We start from the raw sequence: 17138 nt of genomic DNA on the forward strand, positions 1-17138 counted from the left end.
AGTCAACATCCCAAGCAAGTTTTGAGACTTAAAACTCTCTCTGTTGGAGACATTCACAGGGAGAAAATAAGGGGAAAATCTGGCAACATGATTAACAGGAAAAATACATTTTCTTTATAACAATTACCAGAAATGAATGCATTGCAATTTAGTGAAGCAGCTGCCCACCATCTCCTTCCAACAACAGTCCCTTTGCATACTAAGATACAGATAGTATTACCTTTGGCACTGACCATGACCCCAGTGTGTAGACGAAAGGTTTCAGCCTACCCTCTACATTATCGTACAGAGAATCTGTAGTAGCAAAGCAAAGTAAGCATATTGTAGCATCTCTAGCAAAAGCAGCAGAACTAGGCAAGCACAGCATTCACCAGCATCTTTTATATATTTCCTTGTTTGGACAACCATCAATAAAACATCTGTGGCACCTCAGCAAAAGCTAAGACAACATTTTACAGTAGCCAGGCAACTAAAACAAAGCATCAGACATAGGATCTGCCCACGCTATCTTCAGCAGGCAGCAACAAAAGGCAATAAACAGACATGAAAAATGCAACTGCAGCATCCAGAAGAGATAGCAATTAATATTTCAGTAATTTAACAATATCAAGAATGTGCATTGCTGGTTTTTGTCAGCAGCAGCAGGAATTTAGCACTAATGCTCAAATCAACCCGAAGCAGTGCAAGTCTTCTTAAAATATGCTCTTACCTTTTGTAGCCTGCACCCTGGCTGGTGACAGAACAAGCTACCACCTCTATATACTGTCAGGGAAGCCTGGCATCCTCTGGACTGACTACAGAGTGCTGCCAGACAGCCTGGTGGCTGTCTAATGTTGTTAATTGTCCCTTATTTCCTTCATCATCTGAAATGCATGAGCACACAACCCTTCCTTCAGCTTCAATCATTTTAATACTTTCACAGATGTGGTTAATTCCACCTCCCTCATCTTGTTTTCAAAGTTCTTTGCTTTTCTTTCCAGATGTGCAGGGCTCTACATTTTGATAGCATTAGCTGATTAAAACTTTGACTTTTCAGTCTTCTACCTCATCCCCTGCAACTTGCTACAAACTAGTCCTCCTACATGTGATGAACACATAGTCTCAGTGCAAGATCAGCAGCAAAACACTGCTGCTGCTTCTTCTGCTGTGCCATCCTTAGGACACTGCAGTAGTGGCTACCAATGACTTTTTCTGTGTATGTCAAGAAAACTGACTTCTGGATGTTCTGGCCATACTGTTCACTGTGATGCCTATATCTGTTTGCCTCAGGTGGGGAAGATTCCTGAACAGGAATCCATGGCAGAAGATTGTGCCTCTGCTTTGCAAGAGAAGAGTAAAGAGAAAGCATTTCCATGCTGGTGCAGCATGCCCAAACATCTGGTCATCAAGGTAGTGAAGAAAACCGACGGCACTGCTATTTGTACACACCGAGGTACCAAAAGCAGGAGGGGATGCAGCAGGATACTGCAAGCTGGCAGATGTTTGACTTCCCCCCAGCACTGGCAAGGGGTTGCCATGATGCTGCCACACTGTGCAGCTGTGGGATCTCAGCACCTCAGGACTGAGGTGCCGAGTCACCGAAACCACCCTTGGGGGGCTCGGGAGTCCTGGAATGTTGCCAGAAGTGTCTGGTGGCTGGACTTTGATCCTACACAGGAGACGACACTTGTATGAAGATAAGAGGATTTCACCAGAGTGAACGGTGAAGGGATAAGTTAATTAGAGAGTAAAACACAAAGTTTAAGATTTCTGTACAGGGGGGTTTAGAGAAGTAAGATGGAAGAATTGGGGCGTGTCCTGTCCTTCCTCTTCTTCTTCTTCTCCTCCATCTTCTGTGGTGATGGTGGCACTTTGAGATTAGTCATTACTAAAAGTGCACTAGTTAATAAAGGCAAAAGGTATTGGAGAAAAATGATAAATATTGTATACGTAACTTTGAGTATAAAGATAGGAGACCGCCCCGGAGGGCAAGGAGTGTGCTCATGGCTGGCTGCTGAGCAGACCTCTGTCGGGCCGAGAGAAAATCTTTTAAATAAGCAATTAATAAACACCGAGACCGAGAAAAGATTTGAAGCCTCTTCTCGTCCTTGAAGCGCGGGCTGCCCCAAGGCCACCCTGGGCCTTTCCAGGCCATCCAAACAGCCGAAAATCAGACATGCAGCCACTTCTCAGCACCATGATATTCTTGAGACAAAAGTGTGCTCTTAAATGCTGCCCCTCTCAAGGACTTGCCTTTAGGGACTGGGATGGGGCTCAGTCCTTCAGCTGCCCCAGTGCTAAGTCAGGGACAGGGAGCCCTGCAGCACGTGTGTGCTCAGGCCTCAAGGTGCTCCATTTAAAAACAGGGCAGTGAATGAATCTCTCTTACACATGTCAGTGGTATCCATCCGGCCCCTCCCTCCCCAGCCCATCTTCTCCCAAATGGAAAGTAGTGCGCAAGTCTCTGCTTCAAGAACTGTTCAAGTGAAATTCCCCCAACAAAAAAATTTACCTTCAGAATTACAGGTTTGAAGGATTTAGACTTAAGGGAAAAAATTTTTAAATACAATGCACAACAAATCAAGCAGACCAGCAGAGACTGAGAATTTCCCACAACTCCACAAGTGCCCAGTCAGGAGGACAGCAGTGCAAAACTCATTACTCAGTTTTGCTTTCATTAATGTTTGAATGACTAAGGTACTGAAATGCAGTGCAGATGGAACATTAATTTATGGATGGTAATGAATTCAAATTCAGAAATCAACCTTTTCCTTGCACCATTGTAGAAATATTTAGCATTTACTATATACATAGTTTATATCTTCAAAGTACTTAAAATTTTTAACGAAATACCCAGGAAAAGTACCTAAAGTTGCATATCCCTGTGGTGGAGGGGAAGGAACCAAGGCAAGGAAAAAGGTTAAGTGAATATCAGAGGCCAAAAAATAGGCAGTAGAAAGAGGAATGAGGATTAGGCTTCAAACACTCGCAACTTTCAGCTCCCAAAACATATGCTCTCAATAAAGCCCTAAAGAATTCACTCTGTGCATACACTCCCACCACAGTAAACACAAATACACTTGGGCACCCAATACCACTGACACAGAGGTTCTGTGAAAGAGTTTAAGAAAGAGCATTTTCCTAAGTAATATGGCAAAGAAGAGCAAAACAATAGCATCATCTATTGCCTGATTAGTATCAAATGTGCCATTATCTTAATACTTCCCAAAAGATAAATGCTCACAAGTAGGGTCACAGCAAGATTCTGCTATCATATCCTTTTTGTGGTGTCCCATGCATAAAAGGTTGCCCTGTCTAGTCACAGTGGGACACAACTCTGACAAGCAGGAGGGGCAAAGGAAGGGTGAAAAGAATTATCCAGGGAAAACTTTAGGCTTCCTCCTTATAGACCAGGAAAACATGGCTGATAATCTGAAGAAAGAAAGAAACTACAAGACTGATCATAGAAATCACATGCTTTCTAAGGAGAGGAAAGTGGCAGTAAAGAATACCTGGACAGTACACTCAGGAGCAGCAGGAGCCAGGTGGAAGGCAGTCCAAATGTATTCATGACAGCTCAATGAGTTTCACTCAATGGCAAGTTAGGAGATGTTAAAGATTTACCTAGATTAGGAGTAACTATCCTTGAAAAGTCACAGAAGATACTAAAGGACCAAAGAAGGGCTAAAAGAGTATTTAAGATGGGAGAAAAGGAAGGTTCAGAAGGTTATAGCCAACCTCACTGCAGGGACCAGTAAGTGACTAGAAAAGTTTAAAAATCCAGTCACCATCCCCTGGTTTTCATGACCTTCTGGCATCACTCCTGGCCATCTGAGATAAACACTCAGGAATATATTTATGCACGTGTATATTTATATCTATGCATACATTATTGAGAATAACAAAGAAAAAGTGTAATATTGCCTCCATGTGCTACCAAGACAGTTTCTATGCACCAAGAAAAATTCAAGATGTTCACAATGAGGTCCTTCAGTATGAATCATCTCAGATCACATTTCCTTCCTGTGTTGGAAAACTGGCCAATTAAATTAGCAGCAGCAAGGAGAAGTACAGCAAGACTTGGACACTCCTGATGCAGCATGTTTCGAGGATGATTATTGGTATTTAAGCACAAATGGACTGAACATGTTGAGGCAATCTGCAGGGACCTGCTCCATGCTGTGGCTTGGAGGAGTGCCAGTGCTCTCTAAGGAGGATCCTGAAGTGAGGGACTTCTCAGAATGGGGTAAGAACTGAAAACAGGTCTGATGACCTACAGATCAGTCAGATGAAATTTAGTAGGATTACACAGAGAAATACAACAGCAAATAAATTAGCAAAGTGATTTAGGTTAGGGGACGTCAAAAAAGATCTGAAAGTTTCAGTATACTTCAAATTAGATAGAGCAGTCTTTCAGAAGAATAAGGATATAAATCACAGGATAATTCATGCTGCAAGGAAGCTCAGGAAAGCTCCACTCCAACTGCAGCTCAAAGCAGGAGCAGCAGTGAGATGAGACCAGATTTCTCTGGGCTTCATCCTGTCATGTCTTAAAAACTGCAAGGACAGACTCTGTGAACAACCTGTCCCCCTGCTTTCCTGTCCATATGGAGAGTAAGCTCCTTGTGGTGCCCAGAGTGCTCTTTCAGTTTTAGTACCCAAAGCCACGTGTTCTCCAGCCAGCCCTGGTTGATCAGACTCTCCTCAGAGGGCAACTGCTTCAGGTCCCAACCATCTCGGTGGCCCGTTGTTGAATTTACTTCTCCCATAATGAAAAACCTCAGTTGTTTAATAAAAGTAGGTGCTGCATCCTTGAATGTTCTCAAAGCTCTGGGAAGAGCTTGCCTTACTAGCAGAAATAACTGCAAATTTTCCTTCCCAAAAAAAAAAAAAAAATCTTCAGAGATTTAGAGTGAAATTTGAAATTTGTATTTCTTTTAGAGAAGCAGAAACTCAAAATATCACTTCTTATTAGAAGAATTACACACTGTGCAGCAGTGTATTTCTTCTGCTGCTCCTGAAAATACTTTACATGAAAATTTCCAGGCAACAACTGGGCCCCTAGGGCTGGCTCTGTTGCAGGCAAGAAGTGGGTGATGGGTGAGCTCCTTGTCATTGACAATACCCTTTCTGCTGGTGCTGCCAGCTTCCAGTGTATCCCAGCCTCTTAGCCTTGCAGAGAGGATACAAACTTCTGGACAAACACCATTGAAGTTTATCAGACTACAGGTATCAACCTTTCTGCAAAAAAAGTACCTCCAAACAACAAAAACGCTCTTTCAGAAAAGCACCCAAAACTCTAAGCACAGCTTTTTTTCCAGCAGATAAAAAATGTAAATGTTAGGTATTAAAATTCAGTTTTCATAAAATCTTTTCAATGTAGACCTTCTAGTTCACAAAAGCGAGTGTGAAAAGCAGTAAATTAGTAAAGAACATTTTTCCTTTTCCTGGTGTGCTATTAACAGCTAAAGTTTGGATCATTAATGCTGAATACAGAAGAGGCTTCCTCAATTCCATTTGCTGAAGCAGCTTGTAGGTATGATCCACCTCACATGAATTCAGTTCTAAAATATTAGCTTCTGCAACATTCTTGAAAAAATTCTCTCTCTGTTTTCAGACAGAAGTTAAGAAGACTTCTTACAATGCCTTTATCAGTTTTCTTGTCCATTGGCCAGAGAAGTGTTGGATACCCATCCATGGAAGTGTTCAAGGCCATGTTGGATGGGGCCTTGAGAAATCTGCTCCAGTGGGAGGTGTCCCTGCTCAGAGCAGGGAGGCGGGAACTGGATGATCCAACCCAGTGATGGTCTATGATTCTATGAAATACACAATTCTCAAGGGATCCATGGAAGAAAATGAGCTGAAATGTACAGATCAAGATACAGCCATCTATGGTGCTTGCATCTGTGTGAATTACAAATACAACTGCCAGCAATAGATGTAGTTAAGCATTTTTCTTTTGATGTTAAATTGAAGGTCGTCACAGTTCAGTCATCTTTCCATATTAAAAGTATAATGCACCTAAAATATGAACCTTAGAGAATTTTGTTTGGATTTTACTTTTTTTTTTAGATAGCTGTCTATTTATCCTCCCAACTTAAACTATTTTATGTAATAAAAAAAGGAAATAAGTAGCCTAAGAAGTAACAAGAGAATGAATGTAGATGACCATATTTCTGTATTTATTGCTTCATAAATCAACTAGTAAAGAATTCTGTTATTTCATGAGTAATTTCAACTATACCTTCTTCACTGCTTCTTAGATAATCTCATTTTACACACCAGTATTCTCTTGGGCATATTTGCCCTCATTCACAGTAATATTTAAATCCTTCAAAAGCAGAGGAGACGAGAAAACAAACAGGAAACAAGTAAAAAAATAAGTCGTACTGTGGTTTAAAGTTACAAAACTAAAGATGACTATTTTAGGCTCCTTCAAACTTTCTGTCTCATCTTACTGAACCTGCAACATCCCTGTACGTCAGTTTTCCTAGCTGAAAAACAGAACATATGATTTTAAATTACAGCCCCACAGTGCACTGGAAATACAAATGCATTAGTATCTGTGAAGTATTTGGAAGATTTGGAAGACGTTGCTGAGTTGAAAGTATTATTTCAGAAAGAAGCAAAATTATTTCACAATTTTAATATAAACCTGCCTTTGCTAATTCTGTTTTTTTTTGTTTTTGTTTTTATGACATTTCTCCTCTTCTGTAGGTAAAGAATCTGTTTAGTAAATCCATTTAAATGACTGTCCCCTGCATAACAATCCTAACCCAGGAATGAATTATTGTATCTTACAAAATAATGTTAAAAGGCAGAATCTCAACAATCAGGACAGGTTTGCTTCACACTTACTGAGCAGCCATTACAATGACCTTACATTGAAGCCATCCTGCATTTAGGGAAAAAACCCTAAAAATTTAAAAAAGCAAGAACCCTCAGACCATGTGACTGAAGCACCCAGAAAGGCTTTCAAAATCAAGTCTGAGTTCAGCAGAACTGGGCAAGAACTTCTCCTGTCAGCCTTTGTGAATAAATTTTTCAACTCTCTCAGATCTTAAAAGATCTCTTCCTTCCATGACAGCTCTCTGGGGTGCCCCCACAGGGGCCATGAGTGGGTTCACCCTCCTAGAAAGCTTACTCTGACTCACCACTCCAGGCTGGAGCTGTCCCCAGAGAGGCCCCCAAGAGGACAGACCTGTCCCAGCTCGGGCCGTGCCACAGGTTCAGGGTGTGTGACAGCATCAGGGGACACCCGCCGCTGCTCTCCCTTGGCAAGGAGTGCCACGGGCAGGGGTGCTTCCTGCACCTCCCTGCAGGCCTGCCATGGCAAAGATGGTTTTGTTCCTCCCTCCTGGCTCAGGGCAGGGTGCAGAGCTCGGAGCACCACGGCAAAGGTCCCATGGACCAGGGTGGCTAAAGCACCACACACCTCTGGCTCATGTAACAAACAGCCAGTGCCTTGGGGCTGGCAGTCAGGAATATGCTTGCAGCTGGTACCTGAAGCTTCTCTCCTTCCTGGAGAATTGCAAATCCTACAAAGGTGGTGTTTTGACTGATGTCTTTTAATGAACATGGCTGTGATTCCTTTCAACCTCCAAAGTTCTTCCCTGCACCTATTTCAGGGGTGAATGAAGAGCCCAATCCCTTCAATGGGACTCCTCCTCCTATCGATTTTGGTTCCAAAGTACTCAAGCTTTGCCTGCATGATTTCAGTTCTATTTTAAAGGTTTAGGCAATCTTAAGAACAACCTCAGCTATTTTAAACTGCATTAATTTGATCATACTAACCTACAGTTTGCAGGCTCAAAATTCAACATCCACAGCTAATGATGACTCAGACTACTAATTTCTTCCTAGATTTTTTTTTCTCCTTTTTCTTTGGAAAACAAACCATCTCACAACCTCCTGTATTACCATTTTGGCAGTTATGATTTATACAACCAGACATCACAGACTTTCGGAGCTGGATGATCAATGGAGGAGTTGGATGACCAAACCTATTCCATTGGGGAATCTAAATTGGTTAGACTCATTGTTTATATCACAATTTTCCCCTTAGGGCACAAATAGTCTGCTAGGGAACTGTAAATGAAGGTACATGCTGGCCTTGAGACAAAACCACCCACATTAAGTAAATTTAAATCAGTGCTTCCTCCAGGAAACAAAGAGTTGTATTACTTACAAGCAGATTTGATTATGGTTTGAAGAACTGTTTAAACACATCTAGCACATCAAAGAAGAACAGATTTAAGCTGCTGTGCTCATTGTTTAAGAAATATTAGTTGATTGATGCAAAGATCAACATGATTGATGACTCCCTGTAACAGTTTAGTGGAAACACAGGCCATAGTAAAGATGGAAATATCCAATTTCATCAAAATATCTCCAGATTTTATATTTTAAATTAAGGATGAGATAGTCTCATTCTAACATTTTTTTAAATAAAATCAAGTTCATGAAAGCAATACAGTAAATAAGTTCACAATACCATGTTGGCCTCTCTCTTCAAGGCCATAAAAACACCCACTAATCTCATAATCCAGAACATACCTAAAACTTCCAAAACACCACAGCATCCATTTGTGCACATTTGTGAACTACAGCATTCAGTACACATGCAGATTCATACAGCAGCATGCAAACAGCCTAGCAAAGAAAGGGTTAAGACAAAAGAACATTCTCAAAGCAATTCAAACAATCCCTGTAGATCATTCTGTAGGTGAAAAGTATTGTAGCTGGGAAGCTGGACTGGTATCAGTTCAGAAATTGCTGCTGATCTGACACAAGCCAAAAGAACCAGCAAACTGCAAGGAGAAAGTTGCTAGATGACAGAAAAACCCAAAAAACCCACAACACACAGAGCAGAAGGTTTATGTTAAGAATCAGTTGGATCTCCTTTGCTTTGCAGAAACAATTATTTTACTTTTAATTTCAAAGAGGCTTTGGGGGAAAAGACTGAAGGAAATATAGTTCATTTTGGCAGAGCACACATTGCACAAAATAAATTTAAGAATCTATTTTTGGGCTAGAATGGTTGAAGAAATCCCTGATTAGTCTCTTAATGGGGTGAATCCAATTTATTGAGAATGATCACCAGAGGGAGTCATTGACTTTCCCATTAAAGTCAAAGGGAATTTTACATACATCAGGAATGCAGAATTTGGGGGCAGAGCTGAAAAAGACTTCAAACAGATTGGAGTTCAGGGAGCAACACAAACCACGTTTTATGGATTTAATCTGAATCCATTTTCCCCTTTGGAGTCCCAAAGGATGACAGCTATATTCAATGGTTAAAATTAGAGAGAAGGCACTTAAGTTATCCATTCAGTGGGTACACACCCACAACAACAGAAAAAAAAACCCAACAAAAACCCCAAAAGCCACAAGCAAAAAAATCCCCAAAAAAACCCAAAAGCCCCAAAAACCAATCATCCACTCACCCACCCATGCAACCAAAACTCCCCATCAACAAAAAAAAATCCCTTAAGCACTTCATTGGTTGTACAGGAGTTTGGAGTGGTGTAAGTAATCACTGCTCAGTTTTCTCTTTGGACATGTAGCATATCAGTCCTTCTGGAAATCCAGTATTCAACAACACAAAGAAAATCTCCAGGTGTCATTTATTAGAGTATGCCATACCTCTTGGGAATATCAGTAAAACAAAGGAGAGAAACGGAGTCAGAAAAAATTGTTAGCATAGGGGTGTTTTTTTGTTTTGTATTATTTTTTGTCTTCAATGCTAGTGACTAAAAGAGGTAGTGAGTTAGGGATAGTGAGCAAAGTGATAAAAGGAACTAATTAGACAAACCAGCGTATTCAGCCACAAGCAAGTGTGCATTTTATGCTCAAATACCTAAATTTCATTAAGTATTTTCATTTTAAGAACCTGTCTTTTCTTTGCTGGACTTCAGCTCAACCATATTCTTGCCACAAAAGCCCAGCAGAGTTTGGTTTGAAAACAAGCTCATTCACTCAGCAACTTTCTCCTTAATTCTGTACTAGAATATTTTATAGCAGAAAATCAGATTTAAAAAGGGCAAGGCTACGGCCCCACCCAAACAAATGCAATTTCACTTCCTTAGAAATGTCCTCTGAACAAGTGGAATTCAATTTGCTTCTGTGTTCCCAGGTAATGGCAGCACCTTGCTTTGTTTGTTTTTATTTAATTACTTCTTGCTCATGTAATTAGCTGACAGACTGCAGCCTCTTGTTCATTATAATACAGTTATTTGCATAGCTGTTTCCATTTTGAGGCTGAATTTTGGACAGAGGCTCTATTTTGGGTTGTGGCAGGCAGAGCCACTGCTGGGAAGCCTCATGCAGGGAAGCATGCAGCAACCTGGTCCTTCGTGGAATGAGTTGCTCCAGGAACTGCCCTGGCTGCCCATCTGCTTCTGACAGCAAATCAAAGTCCTGTTTCCAGCATGCAGCATAAGACCTGGCTGTCTTTCATCATCACAGGTATCAATGAAAACCAGTTGAGCTCATTCTAAAGCATTTTTACCAACAGACTGTCCATGCATAATCTAGTGTGCTTTAGATTGAATATTAGAAAAAATTTCTTCACTGAACAGGGTGGTCAGGCATTGGAGTGAGCTGTCCAGGGAAGTGGTTCAATCATCATCCCTGGAATTGTTCAAACAACATGTAGGTGTGGCTCTTTGGGACATGGTTTAGTGGTGAACATGGCAGTGCTGAGTTAAGGGTTGGAGTTGAAAACCTTAAGGGTCTTTTCCATCCTGCATGGTTCTATGGTTCTGTGGCATCACTCAGAGTATGCTTAATTTAAAGTTATCAGTACTCTTTCAGTGGCTGGATGCAAAAAATTTAGACATGGAGGCGACCTTAAGCTTTCTTTCATGAACAGCTTGATTTAACACCCAGTGTTATAATAAAGTGCTATTCAAATAATTTTTTCATAGTTAAATCTTTTTTTTAAATAATCAGAATATATCCCCAGATCACAGTTTTGCAGAATGCTGACCATTCCCATCAATAAATGCAGCAATCATCAGCCTTCAAATCCTCTGAGTTTCCAGCAGTGAACTGATGCAAGCTTACTTTTATCTATGTTGCTCAGAATTTCAGGAATCTGCACCTTATTATGAAAATGAGGGGCAGAGTCAGTGCTGGGGGAAGACTGCACACTCTGGTGCACAGGAGCCACCTTCATCTCAGCCTCCATGCACCTAAACACCCTCAGCCCTCTGCCTCTGAGGAGAGACTGTACACCAACACATCAATTTACACTACTTGAAATATAGAGAGCTGGAACAGACAGCTTGGAAAAATCGTCAACTTTTGTTGTTTACAACTCAGCCTTCATACACAGCCCTCTGCTGTGGTCAGGACTAGTCCTGTAACCCAGAGCAGCAGGCCCAGCCTTTTAATGGCACTGGTTTTAGTCCTACCTGTGCCATCTGCCTCTCCAGCTTTGACCGGGGAATATCGTCAAAATAGTTTTCATTTCTTCTTCTCCGTGCATCGCCCTGCATGATAATGTGGGGAACGTCCAGGGAGCCACCAGTAGTGAAAGTGCTTTGGCTAAGTGATGGAGACAACTGAGGAGGAGTGTGGTTACCACTGGGTTCCTGGACAGAGAAAGAAAAATGCAGCATAAGAAGAACAGCATACTGCTGACTTCAAATCACACATTTAAAAGTGCATTTGAATTGCTCACGCTAAAAAAAATTATGGAACAATTCATGCAGTAGAGGTTATTGTGGATGAACTTTTGAGATTTGCTACCTGAAGTGCAGAGCCCATGTAGAAGGAAAAATAGCTCACTGATTACATGAACTAGTGGCAAATTTCCTCCCCAAAAGCTCCTTGTGTAATATATACTCTCTCCTAGAGATAAAACAGTGAGCTACTTCTTGTCAAGGCCCAAATAAAGCCATTATTTAGGATTAGGTATTTGTAAGATGAAATACATTCTCATCACTTCTGAGCAGTGAAAGTGATTTGAACACTAGCAACACCTCTTGCTGGAAAAAAGAAACACATGCCCATTTACACAGCATAGACATTTTGTTGCAGTTTTTATAGGTTTTACAGAACATCCATTTTAACTTGAAGTACCAGGTATCAGAAACAAGCTAAATACCAATTCCTGGAATGCATGAAAGCATCAGAGCACAAATATTTTACCTGGCTTTTCTCCTTACCTCTACTGGACTGTAAACAGTCAGTGTGCCAATACCACACAGAATTGATACGCAAGTGCCACCTAATAAATAAACAGGTTCTCCTGGTGTACATTTCACCAGGACCTGCCACCACACTGCCCACAGCCAGACATTGTGCTGTATGTTTGGAAACAACCACATCTCTTGTTCAACCAGCTACAAACATCGGTGTCCAGGTCCAGTGTCCCACACTGTCTTGGAGCTCCATCAGCAGGAGCAGGGAGCTACAGTGCACTGTCCAGCCTGCACCAGCACTGCCCAGTGTGAGCAGGAAAACACTCTCACAGCAACTGAATGGGAAATGCTCCTCTCTCAGGATGTAGGGTTCTGGCAGAAGGTACCCAGGAGCAGGTTTGCTCAGTGCAGACCTTCCCTAAACCACCTGCTGCTGCAATGCTCTATTTCAGTACTCAGCAACAAGAGGGGACCTGAAGATGGTGGAGCAAGCAAAAACCTGCTCCAGTGTGGAAGGTAAAAAAGTTCTGCCTTTTTATTTAAAGAGAGAATTAAAATGGATGATTCATGCATTATTACACTGAGGCAAGCCCAGTTCTGAAAAGCGTCAAGGTACTTTACTCCATGCTGTTAATAAACAAGATCTGGTGTAAGAAATCAGAGAGTTGTAATCTCTTTCAAATAGAAAGGAAAGTTCAAGTCATAGTAATGCCTGATGTCAATATTTGAAGTGTAGGAGTCTATGTCACATTAGTCCTTGCAATCACAGTAATGGATTAGTATTTTTCATGTTGCCAATAAGAAAAATGTTAGGAAAATATAGCTCTTAAGTAATTTTTAATTAACTGGGATTTAAATTTTTTAAAAAAATTCTCTGGTTTTCCTATGATCTGAGACAAGCACTTGACATTTCCCAGGGCAAAGAAAAGAGTATCTTCCTCTAAGGAATAATCTTTTCCCTCCTTCACAAAAATCCACCTACATTTGGCCCAGTTAAAAGCTTCTGGAAAGCTGTATTCTGCACATGCTCAGTAGGTTTGGTGAGGCATAACCTCTAAAACCCACCCTTCCTGGGCTTAAAAACATGGGGCACACACTTCTGCTCTGAAAATAACCCGAGTACATGGGCACCAAACAAGATCCTCTTCAGTGAGTGCTACCTACTGCTTCAGCCAGGAGGGTAACCTCTCTCTGCTCTGGATCAGGATTCACCCACTGTTGCAGGGCCACCAGTGTATGAAAGTGACAGATGAACACAGACATTCCAGCCCTCATCGAGCTTTTCATATTTTATCAAACTGCTTATGAGGAGGAAATTCACTCTGAGATCTACATTGGAAGATTGCTGGCAAGGCAATACAGACAAGAACTACCGACTCAAGAAATAAAAGAATTACTGTGCCTCTGCATTATGGAACAGTATGTCATTGTACAATTTTATGCTATTTTCTCAAAGTTGTCCTTCACAGCACAGATGGATCCTCAACTGTGCAGCGTGTTGTCATCTACTCAGCACCGTGTTATCATTAGTTACCATGTAGTCAGTACTTTATTCTTGCCTTGCTTCATGGCCCCAAACCTCTCTCCTAAACCCTTTCTAAATCCTGCTCTGAAGATAAGATGATTAATATTGTCGTAGTCATGATGCTCATAAGTGCTTTACAAATGTCAATCAATTAATTTTCACCACACCTGTGACTTCTGGCATTTCATAATCACTACTTTAGTGTGGGTGACCAGAGACACACAGACAACAAAGGTTAGAAAGTACCACTCACTCAATCACAGCATCTATTTCTCCATTTCCCAAGTGCTTGAGTTCCAAACTCCATGTCTGCTGATCTAATTTTCAGCACTGCATACTCAGCACTTGTATAAATCAGATTCAAGGCTCTAGTCAAATATGCAGATTGTCAATTAGTGTCTGTTTAGGAGGCAATTAATTAAATAATTTACCACAAATTATCCAAGTTTTTTGTGGCAAAAACAGGTGTAAGTCTACAGTTTCATAGTTATAGCTATTCCTTTAATCATGAGCCTGTCTCCCATTCTTCCTCACTCCATACCCACCTTTTCACCTCCTTAAACAAAGCTGCAGACCAGGCAAGGACACCCTTGCAGATGCTCCCATGGCTCAGTACCACGCTGCTGTTAGTCACCAGATACTCATATCGTGTTTCTACTCAGCTGTGAGAGCAAGGACACATGACCTGCAGGGGTGTCTGATCACATATTTCACTACAAGATCTGCCCCATCCCCTCCCACACCTGCTGCTCCTGTACACCTGGAACACAGAGGTCAGGGCTGGAAGGGAGCTTAAGAGATCCTTTCCCAAGCTGCCTGAGCACACTTCATGTCCCACAGATGTTTGTCTAACCTGAAACCAGGAATTCTCTACAGTGAACTAATTCTTGTGTTAAAATATCATTACTATTTCAACCCTTCTTCTCCAAATTTCTGCCAAATTGTTTGTCCTTCAGTTTAAATTCTGGCCTCCCATGCTGACTGGGTGAGGAAAAGCTCCCATGGAACATGGAAACTGGTCCTGTAATTAAAGATTACTCAGGGAAAAGATGCATTCAAGGAAAGAAAGCAAGATTGCCTAGGTAACCCAGGATCCAGCAATTTCTATACTTTTGTGTATAGAAAAGTATATTTGTATTGTGTCTGTGTGTATATATATGCAATATATATATAACATATATATGTTTGAATATAGTATATTTGAAATCAAAATAGTGTTTCTTAGTACATAGTAACACACAACAGAGAATAACCTATGTTGTGGATATTTTTAAGATTTTAAGGAATTTTTGCTTTTTATCAATACTTCTGCTTTGAAATATTTTAAAAGTTAATACTAAACCAGTCAAAAAAGATGAAGCATTAGCTTTGCTTAGCTTGAGCTTGGGAACTTAAAAGAAGACTTTAAATAGCAAACTACCTCTTCTACTGATGTAGAGTAGCCTTATCTAGTGGAAAGTGCTTCTGTCCATGGCAAAGAGGGTTGAAACTTGATGATCTTTAGGTCCCTTCTAATCCAAACTGTTCAGTGATTCTATATAAACCAATCTTGTAGCAGCACCTACAGCTTATTTAAGCCAATTTTCATGATACAAATTATTGCAGACTACAAACTAAACACTATGTCTTTGTTTTTTATGAAATGGCATAGTAGCAGTAGATGGGAAAGAAAAACTTCATTCCAAATGCATGTCCTCCTCTTTAGGATTCCCCGTGAAGACTGCAATTGCAAGAGGTGATAAATGACATTTAGCACTGGCCTGCATCAGTAACCCTAGCTGTGCAGCAGCAGACTACTTTTTATCATTTTGACTACAGATGGAGGACATCCAGTTTTCTCTTCCATATTAACTGAGAATATACAGTTCTGACCAAGAATGTGGCCTGTGGAAACCTTCCCACTTGCTGAGTAGGAATTAATTATCCAGTCCAGAGTATTGAAGGCATTCAGCAAAAAAAGTCTGCCTTTTTATCTATTTCTGTTTCTTGGGAGTGTTTTAACACCTGCCATGCATCAGGAATCATTCACAAAATACATAAATATAAAATACAAGAAAAACATCCACACATTTATGCAATGTGCCTTAGAGCACATTACAGATTTGTCAGACCTTTTTAAATATGGCATTGGAAATAGCTTGAATTAAGGGCTTGGATCTAAAATGTCTGTATGGGGCATCTGAGAATAAGCAGGGTGAAAACAGGTCGGTCACAGAAATTTTAAATACACTTAAAAATAAGCCCTCATTCTGTCTTTCTGCATTTCTGTTTACACCAGGAAATTTAACTTGGGAGCACAGACACCCTCTGACATTTTGAAATTTAATCCCAAACAAGATTCCTGTCAGAAATTCAGCCCCGTGAAAATAATAGGATCCAATCAAATGCGAAAGGTGTGACCTAAAATATCAAAATAAAAATGTTGCTATGAACTCTGTTGGAGAGATCCCAGTAGGAAGTGGCCATCAGACCACAACTTGGTAAGAGTAGCAGACAACAAGTAAGCAAAGGCATTGATTGGAGAAACTGAGCAAAGGTAGTGTAATGAGAGGAGATTAAATGTGGTCAAGTGTGGAAAAACCCCAGGGACACTGCAACAAGGTTTCTGAAACAGGGAATACAAATGAAAATTAAAAACATGATGAAACTTTTGATGTACAAAGACACCTTAATGGCATTTTTATCTCAACACTTTCAAGACGTTCTCCTTAAAGAAAGCTTAAAGCATATGTCTGAAAAGTAAGTGCAAACATTTGAAAACATGAAAGGAAAATGGTAACTCTCCTGCAGTATTGATCAGCTGGGCTGGGAATCCTGTGGGCAAATGAAGACATGCATCTTTTACATCCCTGGTCCTGAGCTAGTTTCCTTAGCAAAGAGAAAATGATACTTCTAAGATTCTACTTATCTCATCCTCAGGCAGACATCTGAAACAGGTCACAGAGATCACCCTGTGAAAATGTCAATATATCTCTGCTGGCCACATGGGGAGGTGTGACAGAGCAGGTCAGCCTAAGGTGTCCATAATGTACAACTCTGAAGGGAGGTAAGTTGAACCACACTCAAAGCAGCCATTGTTTTCATGTGAAGGTTATTAAACCCTTGCTGACTTGCCAAGAAATGCAAAAACAAATTTTCATGGGGACTCACCCTGAGGGTTATTGACCGAGGTGGTTTCTGAGGAGGATCTTCGTGAAGCCTGTCTCCCAAAGATGCCAGAACACGCTTCCGGTGGCCAATCAAGCTAATTTTTAAGACCTGAAATAATATCAAAAATACATCATTAAAAGAGCACATGGCAACCATTACATGAACATCCATTCAGATTGAAGCCATTTTCTCTTTAAACCTTTTAACAAGTTAGTCCTCTAGACTGGCTGAGCAGACAGGGAACTGTGCAAGGCAAACAATCAGCAGAGAAAATGAGAGGTGAGATCAGAGGAAAAACACTGTAAAATGAAGGAAGAAACTAGAGCATGTATAGG

At 40.8% G+C, this 17138-nt stretch overlaps 1 protein-coding gene across 10 annotated transcripts in view; it reads right to left on the reverse strand.

The window, feature by feature from the left end:
* The window catches only part of ANKS1B (ankyrin repeat and sterile alpha motif domain containing 1B), a 415189-nt gene that overhangs the window by 40927 nt on the left and 357124 nt on the right, over nt 1–17138 (reverse strand). For all 10 annotated transcript variants that reach the window (XM_064702134.1, XM_064702132.1, XM_064702136.1 and 7 more), the window contains 2 exons: nt 16804–16911; nt 11397–11576 (listed from right to left, as the gene is read on the reverse strand). In XM_064702134.1, the coding sequence (XP_064558204.1) occupies nt 11397–11576; nt 16804–16911 (288 nt within the window). The remainder of the gene's footprint in view (nt 1–11396; nt 11577–16803; nt 16912–17138) is intronic.

The sequence above is a fragment of the Zonotrichia leucophrys genome, chromosome 1A, assembly GCF_028769735.1.
Source record: "Zonotrichia leucophrys gambelii isolate GWCS_2022_RI chromosome 1A, RI_Zleu_2.0, whole genome shotgun sequence".
Classification (NCBI taxonomy): Eukaryota; Metazoa; Chordata; class Aves; order Passeriformes; family Passerellidae; genus Zonotrichia; species Zonotrichia leucophrys.